Raw genomic sequence first — 20,531 nt, forward strand, 5'->3', positions numbered from 1 at the left:
AAAGGGTTAATGTAATTTTAAATTTGTTAAAAATGTACATTATGTATGAACCAAGATCCATCTCAAAGAACAAGCTATATTTACCTAAACCAAATTCAGAGATTTATAAGAACAGTTCTGCTTTTTCCGGAGCCAACTTATGGAATTCCATACCACCTGATATAAATTCAGCTGACACATGCCAAGCTTTCAAAAAGCTTTTTTTGTCAACATCTACAGAAACAATCTTGTATGTACTCATCCTCGTAGCCTTGTACAGATTTTATTATAGCACAAGTTCAATTCTCAAGTTTTCAACAGCATTTAATGTCTAAAAACAACTTATCTTGTAAAATAAGCTGTGCATTATATATATCTCTCAAATGTCATTGTAGAAGCCCCATCTCAACTATATGTGTTTCGTAAAGTGCAGAAAAGCCCAGTGTGTGTAAATTCAACCTCTCAGCTTTCAAACTTGTATCAAATGTTGAGTAAACAGTCCTCTCATTGGTTATGATAATCAAAAATACGTAAACTTCTGTACTTTCAAACAATTAACATTAGTTAACATAATAGTCATGTCCGCATATATGTGACACTGAGGTTTCGAGTACTGCTGAATTATACGCACATAAGCGACAATTGGGTAGTAAACTAGGCTTATCGACATCGCATATGTGTGTTAGTGCGGTTCAGGAACTATTTACAGGTGGCTCTTCAATGAAGCAGTCTTAGCTAAAGGGTTAAGAAAACTCCTGCCTCAAACCATAACACATGAAGGCAGCAAACATTTCAAATCACCAGACAGCTTACAAATGAAACTGACAAATCTGAAACAACCCCTTCTCTATCACCAGTGAAACTGGTAAAGTTGAATGAAAAAAAAAAGTACACTATACAGAGGTCTTGAAAACTCTTAATCATGTGTAAATGAATGCAAATTGTTTATCTGGGACACAGAAAATCACTTATGCAGGAGTCCTCTGTATGCATGCAATAGCTGGAGGCAAATCCAAAAGCTTTTCAGTCTTGCTTCAACCACCTGATGCGTGGGAAAATGTGTTTATCAATTGATCATTTTAGCTGTGCTGATATTTAAGATAGAATGGATGAAAGGCCTCTAGATGTACATGTTGTCATTATAATATCAAAAGAACATGATGCAATAACTGGATGGCAAGTTCCAAGACATCGACTAGCTGCCGAGTGATAGGAAATGTTTGGATATTTACAATGACTGAATTCAGAGCCAAAAAAGAATCAGATATGTACATGTGATCATTGTAAGAGTACATCATATGAATAAATTTAGCGTTCATTATAGTGTTCATTTCCTAGTACAGCCAAATAAGTAGTGCATGTGACCTCAAAATCAAGACAAGTCAAGACAAAAACAAATGACAAATTTAGATAAGTATTTTGGGGTTAAACGGCAAATTGACAAAGATTGCAATGATATTCAGAAGAGTGCTAAGTTGCCAGAACTAATAGTTAGGATAGAACAGTAGCCACATGTTAAGACAGTGTGTGCCAGTCTTAGTGCTTGGAATAGGGCCTTTCCTTGAACTGACAAAAATTCAGTCAAACTCTAATAAACAAACAGGAGCTATATGTCAGTAGTGTAAAGAATTTGGAAAATTAAACTCAATGACAACCAATGGTTCTTCTCATCTGGACATTCATCCACTTCAGGTATGCCCAATATGCTTATGTGGACTGAAACTTCAGCTGGTGGGACTTCTATTTTTTACCAAAGTAGTAGTCCTGGTCTCAGAGTTTTAAAATCTTAGCTAGACCTCTGAAAAATTTTACATTATTTCTATTTAATTTTCCATATATTATTAACCTCCACAAAGGAATATTTATACAAACAGATTTGACAAGTACTGATACTTAGGAACCAATTAATTAATGTTCTGACAAAAAGATTTTCTTCCATTATCTCAAGATAAAAAATTTCCAACAAAATAGGACAGATTTTGATTTTTATAAATCAGAGCAAGAGTGCTTATTCACAAGCTATTTTCCCCTCAAAACAAGACATAAAGCCCTTGGAAAAATAAATGGTCGGTCCCTTGCATTGGGGATATTTTGCCTCAGCAACAGCATGATAATGATGGTTATGACAATGATAACAGATGATGATAGCAAAATAAAATTATAATTCTGTGGTGCTAATTAACTGTCAACTCATCCTTCAATACTTTTGCAATGCTGTGGTAATGTTTACTCTCCACTATATTGATTATTGACTTCTACCTCTAGGGAATACCAGACCTACCCCCTGGAGTAGAATAAACCTCTGGATTTGGAGAAAATATATCAGGATCAGTGTTTACAACCACATATTTATAAAAAATTTACAAAGGAACTGAAATCTCCACTGTCTTATGCTCTTTACTTTAATGTAAAAACTTACGCTACAGTGATACTGTGAAAATCTCTCATTGTTCCATTTTTATATTTTAGGCTGATATTTGTGTTAATTAGCACAATAAATATCAGCATAAAAGATGAAAATGAAAAATGAGATTTTCATTGTATGACTAGTGTATTCCTTACAGAATTTCTGCATCACTTTTACTCTCTTTGCACAGCAGTTGTGAATCAAAAGATATTTTAAAACATTTTTCTGGCATTTTTAAAAATCAGATTTTTGGGGAAGAAATCTGGAAATTGGAATTTTCAGATAAATTTTTTTTTTTGGAGGGGGGGAATGATCCCAAAGTAAAACAAAATAAGTGGCAGGTCTGGAATACCCATGTAATGCAACGTCACATCCTTTCCTAAAGCACCCAAAGAAAATGATTGGAAATTCAAATTCAAATTTTGAATAAAATAAAATAACTTGTTCGTTTTGTTCAAAGCATTTGATACACTTACAAAGACAAAAAAAATAGTTGTTTGACTTTGTACTATCAAATATCGTCACATATACACATGTGCAAATATGTATCATAACCACAATGACATTAAATAAAAACAAAGTTTCTGTCTTTAAAATTAATTGGATAGTTAAATATAGATTAATTAGAGGCAATCTTTACGACTCTATAGTTCAGTAGGGGGGTTTGAAAGTAAACAAGTGTTATTTGTGTTGATCTTTGCACTCACTAGAAACTGCATGATGATGTTCAAACTACACTGTTAGATTCTCAGACTTTGTCATAAGATCTGCTGGTCTCTAAAAAAAATAGAATATACATCACAACTGGGACTGACCATTTCACTGGAGGAGGTGGGGGCAACAACACAATAGTTTAAACTCTAATGGCAATGTTACAGGCAATACAACAGTAATAAACTTCTGTCCAGTATGGTGTTATAACTTCATGAGTATGTCATGGACTCTTCAAATGGTAATCAAATTTTCAAACCTTGTATTTTAACGACTGTTCCCCTCCTCATCGGATACCTTACTTATACAGCCTCAAGAAACAAAGAGACCATCTCTTGTGAGAGGACATCATATCACTTGCCATTTCCTCATGCCAAGGAAATGGGAGACAATTTACTTTCCCAAGGATACAGAGCCAACCAACCAAGGTTGGACTGGGCAATTTATGAACCTTTGAACTTGGATTACAAGTCCTATATTCTATCAAAGAAGTGGCCTTATCACATGGGAACCGCTTTTTACGTTTTATAGTTAAACCTTCAGATTGGCAATTCTGAGTACAACAACCTATTTGTGGAACATGAAGGCAATTCTTTTTTGTTTGGCTCACGACAATACTTTTGATCCAGGCTATCTTAATGCTTATATACAAGTTATACAATTTGTTTTGTCAGGAGTGACAGGTCATGGCATGCATTATTTATACATCAGGGTTTCCCTTAAATTGACATTTTATGGAGTCCCGAGGACCCCCCACATCTGAATTTTATAGATGTTAAAAGGTCCCACTTTATAGTTTCTTCCTTAAGCTGTGTGTCTCTATATGTGTGTGTGTGTGAGAGGTCTCACTAGAATATTGGTGAAAATAGGAGTTCCATCAGCAAAAGATGCAGTCCCCTCTCACAAGTATGTTGGGCATACATAAGTAGATAAATGTCCATTATAATGCCAGGAATAAAGAAACACAAAACCTTGTCAGTTTCAGTTATTTGTAATTCTTTAAATATTTATGTATTAATATTTATATCCTGTCAGTCAATTGGGGAACATGCCACATAAAAAAAAGCTCTTTAGACAGTAATATGTTGTATCCTCCGAAACAAAAATATAGGCGAAACATCTCAATTACAAAACAGGATCATGAATTGAATTTTCAAAACAGGATCATGAATTTAATTTTACATTTTTTGCAATGAGCATTCATGTGCTCAATCTGGAGTACTGAATTACATTACTTCCATATTCTTCTTTTAAAGTTTGTAAATTTTTGCTTTTTTTCTGATCTGACATCTTTTGAAGTTTGCAAAGATCTATCTAATCTAACATTTTTCATCTTATAATATCCACAAGTCGCATCATAAAGTGTCTTGCTTATAATCTGGCACGATTTTCTATAAAACCATAGAGTGGTCTGCTACCTAACTGTATTAAGAATATAATGAATCTTTGAGGTTATGTTCAAATTGATGAAACCCATCCGTTTTCTTGGAAACAAAATTGGTGATGTACACTTGCTACAAATATAAAACAAAGAACATTCTTACAAAGCAGTGATGTTTTTAAAGTAGATTCCCAAATTCATTCAAGCAGAATAAAGAGATGAAATTAAAAATGATAAAGACAACTTTTGACCGATTTTTATTTATTTTATTTTCTAATTTACCAAAACAGCGTAATCAGTATACTGGAAAACATAAATATAATTTGTTGAAAAAAGGGTACACCACTCCCTTTATAACTCGCGAATGCACTTATAACACAGTGTCAGGCGTGGATCCCATTTTTTAAACTCGAAAATACCCCACAAATTTATTCCCATTTGTTGAACTTCAAGAAAATCGCAATCAAAATTGGCAATGGAAACTTTGATGTATCGCTCGTTTTATCTTTGAAAATGGTAGATAGGACCTGGAAATTTTAATCAACACTATGAAATATCAAATTTAAAAATAGCATTTTCATTTTCTTTTCAAGCAACATTCCTAGTGCACCGCAATTAACATTATGTAAGGAAATTTCGATCAATGAAAATGTCACTTACACCGAGTGGAGGCAGTCCTTTAATAAATAAATACAAATTAAATAATTTTTTTATCAATTGAAATTTGTTCTAGTTCCATCTTTTTGTTCCTTTTAAGTGTACTCGTCATAAATATAACGTGTCCTCTTGTAATTAAACGTAAAATGCATCAATCTACCGTAACAGCTATGTCCGTGAGCATTTCTCTGAGAACCTAATTAAGTGCTGACCGTGTTTTGATAAATGACTTGCGAAAGTATTTGTTGTATTGTTGCACTTAATTAAAAGCTGGCCTCCTTTGTATTATCACGTTAATTATGTCCTGAATAATAAAAAAAAGGAGGTGGAATGAAAGAAAAGTTAAAAGGTACAAAAATCGGACTAACTTAAAATCTAGTGGCCTCTATCATATGTTGGGTGAACTCACTTCATTTGATCAATCGAACACTGTAATAAACATTATTGTGTATGTAACAGAAACTACCTTAAATTAACCGACTCTTTCTCTGATCAAAGATAACAAGGCAGCAAAGCGAAAAGAATACTTTGTAAAAATAAAGAGCTTGATTTCACAGATACAGTCCATTGTGGGCAAGCGGGTTTCAGAGAATTCTTGAACTGGCATTTAGAGATACAGTAAAACCTGTCATAAGCGACCTCTGCTATGAGCAACCACCTGTCATTTCCGACCACAATCGTAATGCATGGATCGATTTTACTATATAAACGCTCAGTTATGAACGACCACCTGCTGAATGCGATCAGCGACCACGATTTCTTGGCAAAATATGCATTTTGACACTGCTATGAACGACCGCATCGCCAAAAAAACCAAAACAGATTGACACCACCAACCTTAACTTAATCCTCTGTAAACACCAGAGCTCGGGATAAATGTAGTACGCAAACAAAGTGCACATTAAATAACACTATAGTTGAACAACCATATATCAAGATAAACCCCTCTTACCATCATTTAATCCTTTGTAACAAAGACTGCATGAATAGTAAAGATTGCTCTAATAAAGTATTTAAAAAGAATTTGTCTTGCAACTCCAGTGTACGGTGTCAATTGTAAACTGCAGTAAACCAGACTAAAGTACATGTCACTAACCGCCATTGTAGTGCCGAAGTCATGTGAATAGCCAGTAAGAGTAACATCAAAGGGAGTAATGATGGATATATGCAGTCAATTTAGAGGTTTGTACTTTTTCTTTATCTTTATGAAAACTTACAAAACGCCGGTAGTCCTTATGTCCCAGTGAGAAATCGTTTGAAAGGGCTTCAGTGTTGGTTTGAGTACATCGTTTGTCTTTCCAGTTAATCCATAATGCCTGAAGGGTGAATGAGCTCATTGTCTTTAATACTAGTGAGAATCATTTCTGGATTTTTTTAAAATTATTTTTTATTTCTTTTGTTAGTGTTTCACCAAGCCACCATCTGTTTACCTGGGTGCAGATGGTCGCAACCTTTGTTTATCGAGCTATAATGCTGTTGATTTAAACTTCGTCTCAGAATAAACGTATTGTTTCTTGACGAGTTAATTATGTCTTTTGGTTTCACTCATTGGTACATAATATTTATTCCACATTTCCCCAAAACCTGATCAAAACCGATGGTCTTTATAACATCATCACTAATAGCAATGGCAGAACCTCCGCTGAAAAAAGAAATGTTTTAACACTGGAAGAAAGGATTAATGTCATTGAAAGAAATCATAAAGGGGAGACCGCTCGCAAAATAGCAGTCAGCCTAAATGTCAGTAAAACGCAAGTTCAAAATGTAATCAAAGACAAGGAGTCCATTAGAAACGAATGGCAGAAAGGTGCACAAGCACAGAGGAAATATGCCACGGCACAATGGACAGTTTACAGAGACCAAACAGAGTAAAACATGTCAACAAAGAAGTATAATGGATTTCTTAAAAAAAACAAGTGAATAAGTGTATAGAATAAGACATATACATCATATCTAACTGTTCATTTTTTGTACATATTAATGTGATGTTGAAAAATAAATTTTATTCTCGTTGTTTGATAGATGTATATCTTTATTATATAAAGATATTTTGAGAGGAATGCATGCAATATTTATCAAGATTTATGAATAAAGGATATGATACATGTACAGTGAGTATGGGTATTATTCATTTTTCAACAATGCCAACTACTGACCCTGAAAACCAGTCCATTTTCACACACCTCTTATGAGAGACCGCTTTTGGTTGGCAGAAGGGGCGGTCTCTCATAACAGGTTTTACTGTATCCTCAGGGATGATAAGAAATTTCATTATTACTTCCAATGAAATCATGACATTAACATTGTACTAATTAAAAAAAAAAAATTGGGTTTTGATGAAGACATGTCACTAAATAAATGTTGCGTGTTGTTGAGAAAAAAAAAAAGGAATCTTGTTTGGTGGTGTATCAACAGTTAGTCTAGTTTTCAAATTGTTGACTACCGATTTGGCAAGATACTATTAAACACCAATACAGGAACCAGACTCATCAAGAAAACAAAAAGCAGTGATGTAATACAGATTTTTCACGTACATGTGATGGTGGTTCAAACCAGTTGGAACGATCTTTCATATGTTGGATATTTTGAAGAAAAAAAGAGTTATTTAAACAGAATAATGAACAACTTCATTAGAAAAAGCACATTATTAAAAATTATTGTCAACGTGATTGTAAAATGAGGATTCAGTCATTAAACAGCCAAGTAAATAATGCTGCTTCCCCACCCACGGTTTTCTCTATGTCAAAGCGATTTTTGTTTCAATTTTTGGAGGTCCCTCGGTAACTCGCGCTTCGCTTATAGTGCAGTATATGTTTGTGGACCCCGTTGTGTGTGAGTTATCGAGGAAGAGGTGTATAATGATTATGACAAAAGCATAATGGCTGGCATGTATGCATTTGACTCACAAAATACTTATCCAAATCTGTAAACGGCATTTTTATGTATCCAAATTTACAAAAGATATCTTGTCCAAGTCTTGACATAAAAGCAACAAATGGTAGTAATATTTATTATGATAGGTTTCATCATCTAATTTAACTCGAATCCTTAGCACACCATCCTTTCAAGATCATGTGCACTATACTTATTTAGCGACAATCTGAAATGAACACAATGCATAATTAATGGTAAAGCTGTACTGACGAATCGGCCATACTCATAATCGGGCTAATTATTAGAGCAAACGATATAATCAGTATCGGCAGAAATAATTCGTGCCAATGTAAACAAATTTTCCAAAAATAAATTCAATTGTAACATTCATCTTGACATGGCTTGAATTTTAAATCAGAATTAAATAGTGGAAACCAAGGAATAAACATTTGATTTGGGTGTTAACTGAAAGACAATATATTTTTAAAAGTAAATACTTTTTAACACACTTCCCTTAAAATAACAACTGATTGTCTGCACACAACAAATTAACAATACCATTCATGCACTCATCCCAATCGCAGCACCCAACCAGCCAATGAGGTCTCATGTAGCTGTTTAGCTTCCAGCATACACATTTGCAGATATTAGCTAGTATTGCAACGCTGTTAATCAACGAATATCAGTCGCACTCTGAAGCAGCTGAACGCCGACATAACCCCATGATACCTCAGCTGCTTCAGCGCGCAACTCGCAGCATGGTGCATGCATCCATTGAGCCACGTGGACAACTTAGTAGTAACTTACTTGATTTCAAACATTGTTTCAAGAGCATAATTTGACTGGATCATTAATATTGACTAGCGATTGTACACTATTAAATATACTACCAAGCCCATGCATGTCGAACTTGAAACACTAAGTTTAGTCTGGAATTACTTCAAAGTAAATGCAGTCGACAAGTCCAAAGCAAATTGCACACCTTGCAAAGCATGCATTTCCAGAGGTGGAAAGGATTGTAAAAACTATACGACATGAAATCTTGTCCAGCACTTGTGCTGCAAGCACATCGTCAAACATGGCCTATTTCTGGCAGATAAAAGAGAAAAGGATGCTGTGCAGTTAATCTCAGCAGCTTCAGCAACGCCTCGTACTCTGACTATTGACACCATGCTGGACCTGAAGCAGCCATTTGCATTTGACGACCCAATAGCTATTATCTGGCACAAAGCTATTGCAGAGTTCATAACAGTAGATGTGCAACCATTTTCCGTTGTTCAAGACACTGGATTTCGATATCTGATGGTCAAGGCAGAACCGCACTAAAAAATTCCAAGCTGGAAGTACTTTTCCACGTTTGATACCAGACGTGCACGAGGCAATAGAAAGCAAAGTACATGTTTTACTTTCTGTCCAATCTGACCTTAGATGCATGGTCAGACCTGTCCATCGGTGTAGCCTTGTTGAGTCTTACAGCACACTGGCTGACGGAAGTCTTTCTGTGGAAACAGGTGATTTAGCAGCAACGCTTGTCAATGAATCACACACAGGAGAATATTTGGCGAGCAAACTGGACAAATTATGCGATGAATACAACATTCCCAAAACTCCCAAGTTCTTCTGCGTGACGGAGGTGCAAACTTTACAATTACATAATTCCAACTGCTGTTTTCATACAGACTTAGCCTTGCAACAACGTAAATACTAAGTTTTATCAGTATCGTCTTTGTTGTCCAACTCATGTCACCATCTGTTGTCATAATGGCATATTAGAGATTAGCATGGCATTATGCATCAGCCATTTTGCACACATGCTGCAGCTCACTGTCAGTGATGGCATTCTGTCGCAACGAGCTGTCAAAGATGTTTTGGCGATCTTGTAAGCCAGCATGTTCCAGCACTCCATCCAAGCACAACAGCAGCTCGAAGAGCAGCAGGAAAAATTTGCCACTGCCCATAAGAAACTCATCCAGGATGTCCAGACATGCTGGAATTCTATACACAATATGTTGGTTTTGTTATACATGTATGAACAAAAACAAGTCTTGGGGGCTTACGCCACTCTCTATTATCTTCCTAGCCTAACAGCCCAACAGTGGGTCTTGATTAACAAGATTGTTGACACATTAGGCCCATCTGCAAACATTACCAAGGAAGTAAGTGATAGCCAAACATCAGTATCTGTCATTCTTCCTATGCTGAAATGCTCAGAATGTTGCTGGCTCAAGAGCATGAAGCGAGTCAAGGTATTCAGACAATGAACCGTGATACATTGACACCACTGAACACACGCTTTGCAGAAGTTGCCAGCAACAAGAAGCTTGTCTTGGCCACCATCTTGGATCCACAATTCAAACATCGCCTATTCAGCGAAGAATTACTTGTGACCAGATTCAAAGAATGGCTTAGAGCAGAATGCATCTGAAACAAACGCCACTGGACCTTCAACATCGTGTCGCTGGGATTTATTTTCTGTGGCCTGTGATGAACCTGTCCGTACCATCAATGAAACAACCCATGTGGATGATACCGTTGATGCGATGCTTGAATTGTATCTGGCCAGACCTCTGTTGCCACAAGAAGAAGACATATACGACTGGTGGAATGCTCACATGTTTCAGTTCCCCATCTTGGTTTAGTGGCAAAGGCCAGACTTTTTTTAGGATTGTCATGGATCATTGCTTGGTAAGAAAGGAGAAATGTTATTGTTGCCTAAATACAACTTACCTCAACTAGGCTTTCAATATTAACTGCAGTCAGTATACAGTGACCTCTAACTTAAGTCTTAAAGCATGTGTATTATTAATTTTATTTATTACTGGGCTACCGTTATTAACATTTTTTAAGTCATTTATTGAAATCTAGTAATGGCAACCTGCATCACTGAACATAAGTCTAAAGACTAGCTTAATACTTAATACATATTCATTCATTTATATCTTGAACTGGCAAACCGTCAAGTTTTATCATTATTAAAGTCAAGTTTTATGTTTGTGTTATCATTGCTTTCTATAAATAGCAATGTACTTCTTATCTAGTTTCTGTTTGTTTTTGTATCGAAGTTCAAATTCACTAGCCGCATAAAGAACCTTGTTATAACTCACATGGCAAAATACCGGCTTGCATTACACTAAGAGGTTTATGTTTCAGAACCAGTTATTGTTATAAAACAAATAATAATGAAATAATCAGTATCTGCAATTTTATTTATCGACAACACGCAGTATAGGCATAATCGGCAAAAAGTGACATTGGTACAGCTTTAATTTATGGGCATGAAATTGACAGATGGCATAGAAAATCCATGGGACCTGTTTTGTGAAACCTCGACCTTTTCTGCAAAGTAGAAATCGACGTGGTCAGCACTTTTTATTGCATCCTATGGGACTCTTAGACAGGGGTTTTAAAGCGTCATTTTTAATTTTATTGCATCAGTGACGCAAATTTTGTATGTGATCAGAAGCCATGTACATGATTTGTCAGGAGTGACAAGTCAAGCCATGCATTTATACATGATTTGTCAAGAGTGACATGTCATGGCAAAGTACAAATTATAAGTATCGATTCTGTGAACAAGGCGGTATAATAGATATAGAGGATCTCAAATGGGCAACGATTTAATACTGAATTTATTGAACGAGTTGAATAATGTCCAGTTTTTGTGAGCCTTGCAGAGCAAAAGCTGGACATTATTCAACGAGTTTCATAAATTTAATATTAAATCATTACCCATTTGAGATTCTTTTTATCACAGTTTTTATTTCAGTGGAAATTATTTAGAGAGAAAGAAGAACGATTAATTTCGTTTCATTCTGACATACGGTGCATCTTTCATTTGTTGTGCATAAAATATAATCCCAAACAAAGTTGAACTAGTAAAAGTAGATTGTACATTTTTACAAATATAAATCAAATAAAAAGCTTCCATCCAAATAAACAGAACATTTTATAACAACAAAATCATTTTTCAAAACAGAATGATTAATGCTATGTGATGCCATATTGATACGGTAAACAGCAGGCCTAGAATACGTGTTTACCTTAAAATGTCACTTGCAGAACTAAATGTTACATTGTTGTGAATATTATGTGAAATAGGATTACTGGATGCAGAAATTCCCACATTTACTGCAATGCATTTGTGACCGGATATTTACAGTATTTGACTGGAACAATAGACTCTACAGAAGACGTAAGCAAATGTCCTTTTGAGTTGGATTTGCATCCCATATATACTGCATAAAGATGCTGTGGTTGGATAAAGTTCTGTCAACTAGGAGACCCATTTATGTCCTACTACTTCTGTGAACAGAGGTGATTATATTTACTTCTGTAAGTTAACATTTAAACCACACTTATATCCATGCTTGTATATACGGTGGATTCTATATCTATGTTACGGATATTGTTACATATTTAGGCTCGAATAAATAGTAACACAGAAAGCGTGAAAACAACAAGCTTTTTAAAATTTAACAAATAATTTAATTTCCTGGAAAAATTCTGTAAAAATGAAAAAAGGAGAACTTACGGTTTCAAGAATCAATCCAAAAGTAATCTAAGAATAATCCATGAATTATTTTGCATAAGTCCTAGTAATAAATGTTCTAATAATTTCAAGTTCGAATCCTGATGAAAAATCCAAGATGGATGATGACGTATGCTGTAGTCAGTATTGTGCTTATCTACAGTTCCTTGTAGAGTTACAAATAATGCCACTCCGGTGTTGGAAATCCAAATTAAACTTGTAAGCAATGTCTTTTCAAAATTTCTGTGTAAGCACTCCTCAAAATATTTCCAGACAAAAAAGAATTCCTTTGAAATCCAAATGATCTGAAGATAATTAACTCAAAATCTGGCCAACAACAAAGAAAACAACTTATACCAAGTGTAAAAGCCCCAAACTGAGAAATCTCTCTATACATCTCTAATAAAACTAACAAATGCGTAGCAATGTTAAAACCAGAAGGGGGGGGGGGGGTCACGTGATCATGTTTATGTCACTACATCAAAAATGACCTGATGAAAACCAATCATTTTCTTTAAGAAATAAAAAAAAATAAAAAAAGTTGTTTACATCTTAAACCAAAAGCCCCATCATGACCTTGACAACAACCAATCATTTTAAAACAAAGACAGAACCTTGTTTACTAATTCTGAATCAAGGTCAGCATCCAGGCCAACACCTGGTGTTCATGAAAAGAATGATACAGGTCAACCAATTTTCTGGAAAAATATCATCTCCAGTGAATAAATTTACATTACAACAGCATGTAAGAAAAATAAAATGAAAATAAAAACTGACAAATTAAATTAAACTAAATATATATTAAATCAGATATATGTAACAATATACCACTCCCTCACCCCACCCAACTATCAAATAAGCAATACCCTTAGTTATACTTCTTATTGTTGTTCTTGTCTTGTAGTTTTATGCCATTTTTCTCATTATGATATTGTTATACATAACAAACCCCTGTAGGGGTAACATATCCATATTCAGACAGCCGAGATAATTTTTCCTCAATTTCCTTTCAAGAGTAGAGTTCAAAAATGGCCACCAAAATTGTTCATTCAAAAACCAGACATTCCAGAAGGTGGGATTAAAAACGTTTTCCCACGATCCCAGCCAATCAGTAAAGAGGATACTGCACAATAATTTCATGGGCTTATTTGGACCAATCAGAATCATAAAGTGATAATTTTAACATGTAATATCAAAAATATGAAACTGCACATACTATAGGAAAACTATATATAATAAATATAGATACATTCATTCAACAACTTACCAATCACTGCTACGCAATCAGGATTCACAATGCCACTGGGGAGAATGTGGAAGGCATACTCTTTCTTACCCACAACAACTGTATGGCCTGCATTGTTGCCTCCCTGAAAATATAGTCACACTGTATCTTGAATTGCATGTGCATACTTAAAGAGAGTGAATAAACTACAAGTTAGTTTCAGAAATGTCATTTAGCACATTCTGTCTACTGTAATTTTTGATGATAATGCTGCTCCTGGGTACTGACCACACTGAGATATTTTCAATCCATGTTTGTAAAAGAGAAATAAAAAGCAAGTTTCTGTATGTACTTGCTTATAAGTCGAATCCAACTGCAAACTGTTCGACGTAATCAGTTTAACAAACTGTACCCTCGTCTGCAAGAGCATTACGCTAAGGCATATCAGGATCTTTGTTGACTAGTTTGACTGAACCTGTATGCAAGTATATGCACATCTGCCTGTATTGGTATCCATGCTTCAAAAAGACGTGAAACATCTTATACCTTAATAATCCCTCACTTACAGATCTACCTACAAGAAGTCAACTTGTGGTGTTTGATACAGCAATTATAAGACTCTTGTCTCTGACTGCATCTGAAATGGTATTTATCATCACAAAAAGCCATATTATTTAAAGACTGACCTGTTGGCAGAGAGCCACTTTACATTTTGCCTATTAACCCTTTACACTATTGTGATTGTGTTTCTTTGTTTTGATAGGTCTGGTCTCTGAACTATATAAGCCCTAATGTCCAGTTTCAAAACCCTGTTTTGAAGTCAACCTCTATGCAGGATCTATGTCCTGGTTAAAAGTTTGCACATCTATTAGAATTCTAGGTTTTCTTAAAAAATACATCTTTTACATTTAATTGTGGACAGTATGTGATGGTTTATTGAGAAAGTAGGATCTTTTTAAGGAACAATAATAGACATTCATCATCCTGGCCTTTAATCGTGTCAACAGAACAGGGCTAAGTAAATTACCATCTAGTATTCTTTTATTTTACATTGTCTTTAAAGAATTGAAATAGACTGTATACATCTTTAATTATTTACTTAGCTTTGCTTTATATAAAAATAAGCATGTAGTGTAAATTAGTTCTAGGTGCTACAAAAATACTTTACCACAGAATACTGAGGTATTTCTGAACATACCACAATATATACCATGGTATACAACAATTATATTTGGGACCAACAATTTGATTTTCTGGGGCAGGAGCCTGACACTTTTTGTAAATTTAAAAGAACCCATCTAAGGTGAAAAAATATCTGCTGATTTGTAGGAAAATAACTGCATATTATTTGAAGAATTTTTTTTACAGTCTTCTGATAAAATAAAATATCAAAGTTCAAAAAATCAGTGACCCCATTACCTAGTAGATAACTACTATGTTTACAGTAAAAGCTGCACTAGTGGTAATCTAAGAACTAACAAAAGTGAAATCTTAAGCTAATTACACAAGAGCTGATAGCTGTAAAAGACACTGTGCAGAAACAAGAGCTAGTTTATCAAATAGAAAGTGTTGGCACTCAAGCTTACAATTTACCAGCTACACTAGTGATATATTAAGCAGGGAGACTTCAATGAAACACTAATACCCTAACACCTAGGTAAGATATTATCTGAAAGGGACAATAAACATAAAACACACTCAAGAAAATGAAAAAAACACTTATTGGATTTCAGAAATTGCACAAAATTCAAATGGAAAACAAGTGCTCACCTCAAAATCATAGCATGATTTGAAGTCTTACAGAAGAATGCATGTACTTCACACATTAACATGTGTGAGTAAACAAAAAACACGTTTGTGAAAGAATTTTTTTTTAATATCATTTTGTCATGAAAATGAAACATGCTGCTAATATAAATTGGTAGCAAGATTACGCAGGAATTTGTTTTTATTTCTTATGGACAGAAAATACAGATCTAACAGTATAAAAAAAATTACCCTGGCATGTACCAACAAAAAAATTACTGTGCACCTCTACTGTAGATCAATTTAAAAAAATCAAATTTGGTAAATGGATACACTCACACAGAATATCTATATGAATGGAACAAAGAATGACAAGTGTGCATGTAGGTTACAAGAGCTAAATTTTCAAAAGGAGTACATGTATTTACCTTCTCAACCAGGCAAAGGAATTAAGCCCAAAACATCTTGCAATTGTTGAAATGCATGGCACAATTTGGGATACAAAGCCTACTACTCCTAATTATCAAAAGAAATTTACACAAAGTCAAGGCAAAAACATGACAAATATTCTGGAAATTTTATACATTAAATGTATTTGGTCAACTATGTCAAGCTTGTATTAAAACTGTCAAGTTGTAATATACAGGTATTTTTGTATATATGAGTTATCAAATATGAAAATCAACCTCAAGAAGCAAAACAGTGCTAAATAACAAAGCAGACATTTTTTTTAACAAACAGGATGGAAATATATCACAATGAAATATGAAGTGAAAATCAACATTTCTATTACAGTACTAAAGAGAAAAATATTCTGCAATTTTATTTCAATGTGGAGCAAAAGCAAAAATGCCTAGACTACAAATTATTAAAAGATGTTGATGTAATGTACTGTTGCATCAGAATTGTTTTATTTATTTTGGGGGGGGGGGGGGGGGGCGGGTTTCAACGATGTTGTTGCATTAAACAATGAACTTCAAGACCCAACCAAAACTTAGTGATATATGATAAGGACCCACAGTATTTATTTTAACTGTTGCTAGAGATTAACCCTTTCATCACTAAGTAACTTGGTGGGCATAGAGTCCTCAACACTAACCCTTTCATCACTATGGACCACTTTACCATTCTAGGGCAGTGTTTTTCTCTAACGTTACAGTACCCGAATATATAAATTTTGGGATACCTCTAATAACTTCCTACTTGTAATGTATATATTATATTTGGATTATCTCGTGAGTTTAGCTTGTATACAACTAGAAATATCGAACAAAGTAGGCACTTTTAACGAATTTTCCGAATGGTGAAATTTGTATACAAAATGGTGGAGTTCGAAAAAAGTGATTAAGTGTTAGATTTTGAATTATCAGAGGATTTTACCAATTTCGACTTAGTCAAGTTGGATGAAAATGAGAGAAGGCATCTGGAGAGACAATGGAATGCGCTTGTGGGTGACAGTGATGACGATGAAGAGGACTTTGAAGGTTTTGAACCGGAGTTAGTGTATGCTCCACGTAACTTTGTTTGGACGAAGTTGGAAAACCAAAGAGATTTGTTTCAATTTTCTGAGTGAGTTGGACCCACCCAAGTGTTAGATGGCTCCAGGAGAGCTTTGGTATATTTCAAATATTCTATTCAGATGAAGTTTTTGGAAACATTGTCCAGCTAACGAATTTGAATGCGACCATCAAACATGCCAGAGGCGATACAGGTGTGTAGACTGATCTCACCTTGGATGAAATCAAGGCATTTTATGGAATTTTAATTTCTAGCTGTCATATACCTGAAAGAAAGACTTGTGATGCTACTGGAATTATTCATGAGTACATCTAGGGTCAATTGAACAAGTTTTGGGAAATTTCTAAGTTTTCATAGAAGTAAATAGATAATTACTTGTATTTTACCTATTGTGTTACCTGTCTGCACCTGTATTTTAACAGTTGTAATAGATATGCACATTATTGTCAATTAGTCATAGAATTTGCAAAGTTATGTTATTTCAAAATCCACAAGTCATTTTGCTTTACAACTCCAAAGTTACTTAGCCCTTTCATCACTAAATAACTTTGGGGGCATGGAGTCCTATACACTAAGTAACTTTGGAGTTGTAAAGCAAAATGACTCGTGGGTTTTGAAATAACATAACTTTGCCAATTTTAAAGATATCTGGCTGGATTAGGTGTCAAAATCAAGGTTAAAAATCAAATTCTATGACTAATTGACAATAATGTGCATATCTATTACAACTGTTAAAATACAGGTGCAAACAGGTAACACAATAGGTAAAATACAAGTAATTATCTATTTACTTCTATGAAAACTTCGAAAGTTCCCAAAACTTGTTCAATTGACCCTAGATGTACTCATGAATAATTCCAGTAGCATCACAAGTCTTTCTTTCAGGTATATGACAGCTAGAAATTAAAATTCCATAAAATGCCTTGATTTCATCCAAGGTGAGATCGGTCCACACACCTGTATCACCTCTGGCATGTTTGATGGTCGCATTCAAATTCGTTAGCTGGACAATGTTTCCAAAAACTTCATCTGAATAGAATATTTGAAAATATACCAAAGCTCTCCTGAAGCCATCTAACACTCAGATGGGTCCAACTCTCTCAGAAAACTGAAACAAATCTCTTTGGTTTTCCAACTTCGTTCAAACAAAATTACGTGGAGCATACACTAACTCCGGTTCAAAACCTTCAAAGTCCTCTTCATCGTCATCACTGTCACCCACAAGCGCATTCCATTGCCTCTCCAGATGCCTTCTCTCATTTTCATCCAACTTGACTAAGTCGAAATTGGTAAAATCCTCTGATAATTCAAAATCTAACACTTCAATCACCTTCTTCGAACTCAGCCATTTTGTATACAAATTTCACCATTCGGAAAATTCGTTAAAAGTGCCTGCTTTGTTTGATATTTTTAGCTGTATACCAGCTAAACTCATGAGATTATCCAAATATAATATATACAAGTAGGAACTTACTAGAGGTATCCCAAAATTTATATAGTCGGATACTATAACATTAGAGAAGAACACTGCCCCAGACCAGTAAAGTGGTCCATAGTGTTTATGGACTTACTTCCCCATGACCAGAAAACTGTTATACAGTGATGCAAGGGTTGACAAAGCTACTAGCATTTGATAAATTAAGTACAATACTGTAATCCAGTAACAATACCAGCTTTCATATGTACGTTTTATTTTAACAGTTTGAAAAAGTATTGTAAAGCATGTTACATTGATTCAAAGCACACATATCAATAATGTATCCAGTAAGAACTTACCCTTTGGAATTTGTAACTTGGGGTGGTTAACAGAATTATTTCTTCATTTTCAATGCCAAAAATGGCATTTTATAAAATTTATGGTTATGTTATATTTTAATGTTTGTAGGTTCATGGTGACAATTTTCATTGTGGCAAAAATTGGTGGTAGGGTACGTTGACAATGGCCAGAAGATTTATACCCAGGGTCTTTGTAATGGTTGATAAGAGACAACCACATTTATTAATTTTATTTCAAAGCACATCAAATACAAATACCAAGCTTATAACTGAATCCTTGTGCTTTTCAGCATGATTAAAATTAATATCCATTTTATTTTAAAATACATATAATAAAAATATTGAGTCCCGTTCAACATACAATATCATTGAATCCTGTTTTTCAGGAAGCACAGTATTAGGGCATAACCGACTTTTGATCCGGAAATCGGATTCCACCGGATAGTATGAACTTCCGATTAATCGGAGTCAGACAAGGCAGGAATGACCGATTCGGATAATAAAAATAATAAAGTTGAATTTCTATAGCACCGTGTCTAACACTGCGTGTCATTCGATAGTGCGTTAATAAAGAAGTCAGAAAAGTCCAATATGGTCAACACAACGGGGTGAAACGATAATACTTGAGTTAGACCGAAAGATTTAAATTTATTAAAATATATAATACAGTCCTAACCGTTTATGTCAACATCCTCAATAATGAAGGTATAATATTGAATACATTGACACATGCTAATGAGGTATTAAAAGAAAATGATTCCGCAAGAGGCCAACTTTATAGGACCAAACAAAAGCCTGTTTTATTTTTATTTGACCGCAACATTAAAGCATGGCGGCAAGATCAACTAATTGTTGAATAAAGTACAGGATGGAACTGGCCGCTTGCCGACATAAATGATTAAGGCGGGAAAATAAAAGCCTGGCGGCAAGATCAACTAATTGTTGAACAAAGAATGGGTCGGAACTGGCAAAAAAATAAAAAATTTCATGGATTCTTTGTGGCTTTGAACTTCATTGCATTTTGCTATAGTCCTGCCATATCCTTCCCCTTGTGACATCGGTGTGATATGCAAAACGTGTGTAACATGGTTTAAAAAGTTGATTTGAAAAACCTTTTAATTTAGCATTTCCAATTAATTGAATCGTATCTGGAATCGGAAAAATTTCATGCCCAAAATCCGGAATCGGAAATCAGTAGAAAAATGCTAATCGGTTATGCCCAACACAGTATAATAATTTGAAATTACAAAAAAATACCAATAGTCTGATAACATAATCAAAATGGTCTCCTATATTCAGGAAGGCTGCTTTTGTCAGTGGATGGAAAGACCCTAGGTACACAAATTATGACTATAATAAAAGTTCTTCCAGCTTTTATCCTGATTAATATATACATCCCAGGTACATTTACAAGGACTATAGTAAAAGTACTTCCAGCCTTTATCCTGAATAAATACATCCCAGGCACATGTACAAGGACTATAGTTAAAGTATTTCCAGCCTTTATCCTGAATAAATACATCCCAGGCACATGTACAAGGACTATAGTTAAAGTATTTCCAGCCTTTATCCTGAATAAATACATCCCAGGCACATGTACAAGGACTATAGTTAAAGTATTTCCAGCCTTTATCCTGAATAAATACATCCCAGGCACATGTACAAGGACTATAGTTAAAGTATTTCCAGCCTTTATCTGAATAATAAATACATCCCAGGTACATGTACA

General features: G+C 34.6%; 1 protein-coding gene across 1 annotated transcript in view; it reads right to left on the bottom strand.

The window, feature by feature from the left end:
- LOC149805441 (adenylosuccinate synthetase isozyme 2-like) overlaps positions 1–20,531 on the bottom strand; it is a 77,928-nt gene that overhangs the window by 49,864 nt on the left and 7,533 nt on the right. The window contains exon 2 of the mRNA XM_089950023.1: positions 13,805–13,907. Coding sequence (XP_089806149.1) covers positions 13,805–13,907 — 103 coding nt within the window. The remainder of the gene's footprint in view (positions 1–13,804; positions 13,908–20,531) is intronic.

Source organism: Sinohyriopsis cumingii, chromosome 2 (genome assembly GCF_028554795.1).
Source record: "Sinohyriopsis cumingii isolate HCF-2022 chromosome 2, ASM2855479v2, whole genome shotgun sequence".
Classification (NCBI taxonomy): Eukaryota; Metazoa; Mollusca; class Bivalvia; order Unionida; family Unionidae; genus Sinohyriopsis; species Sinohyriopsis cumingii.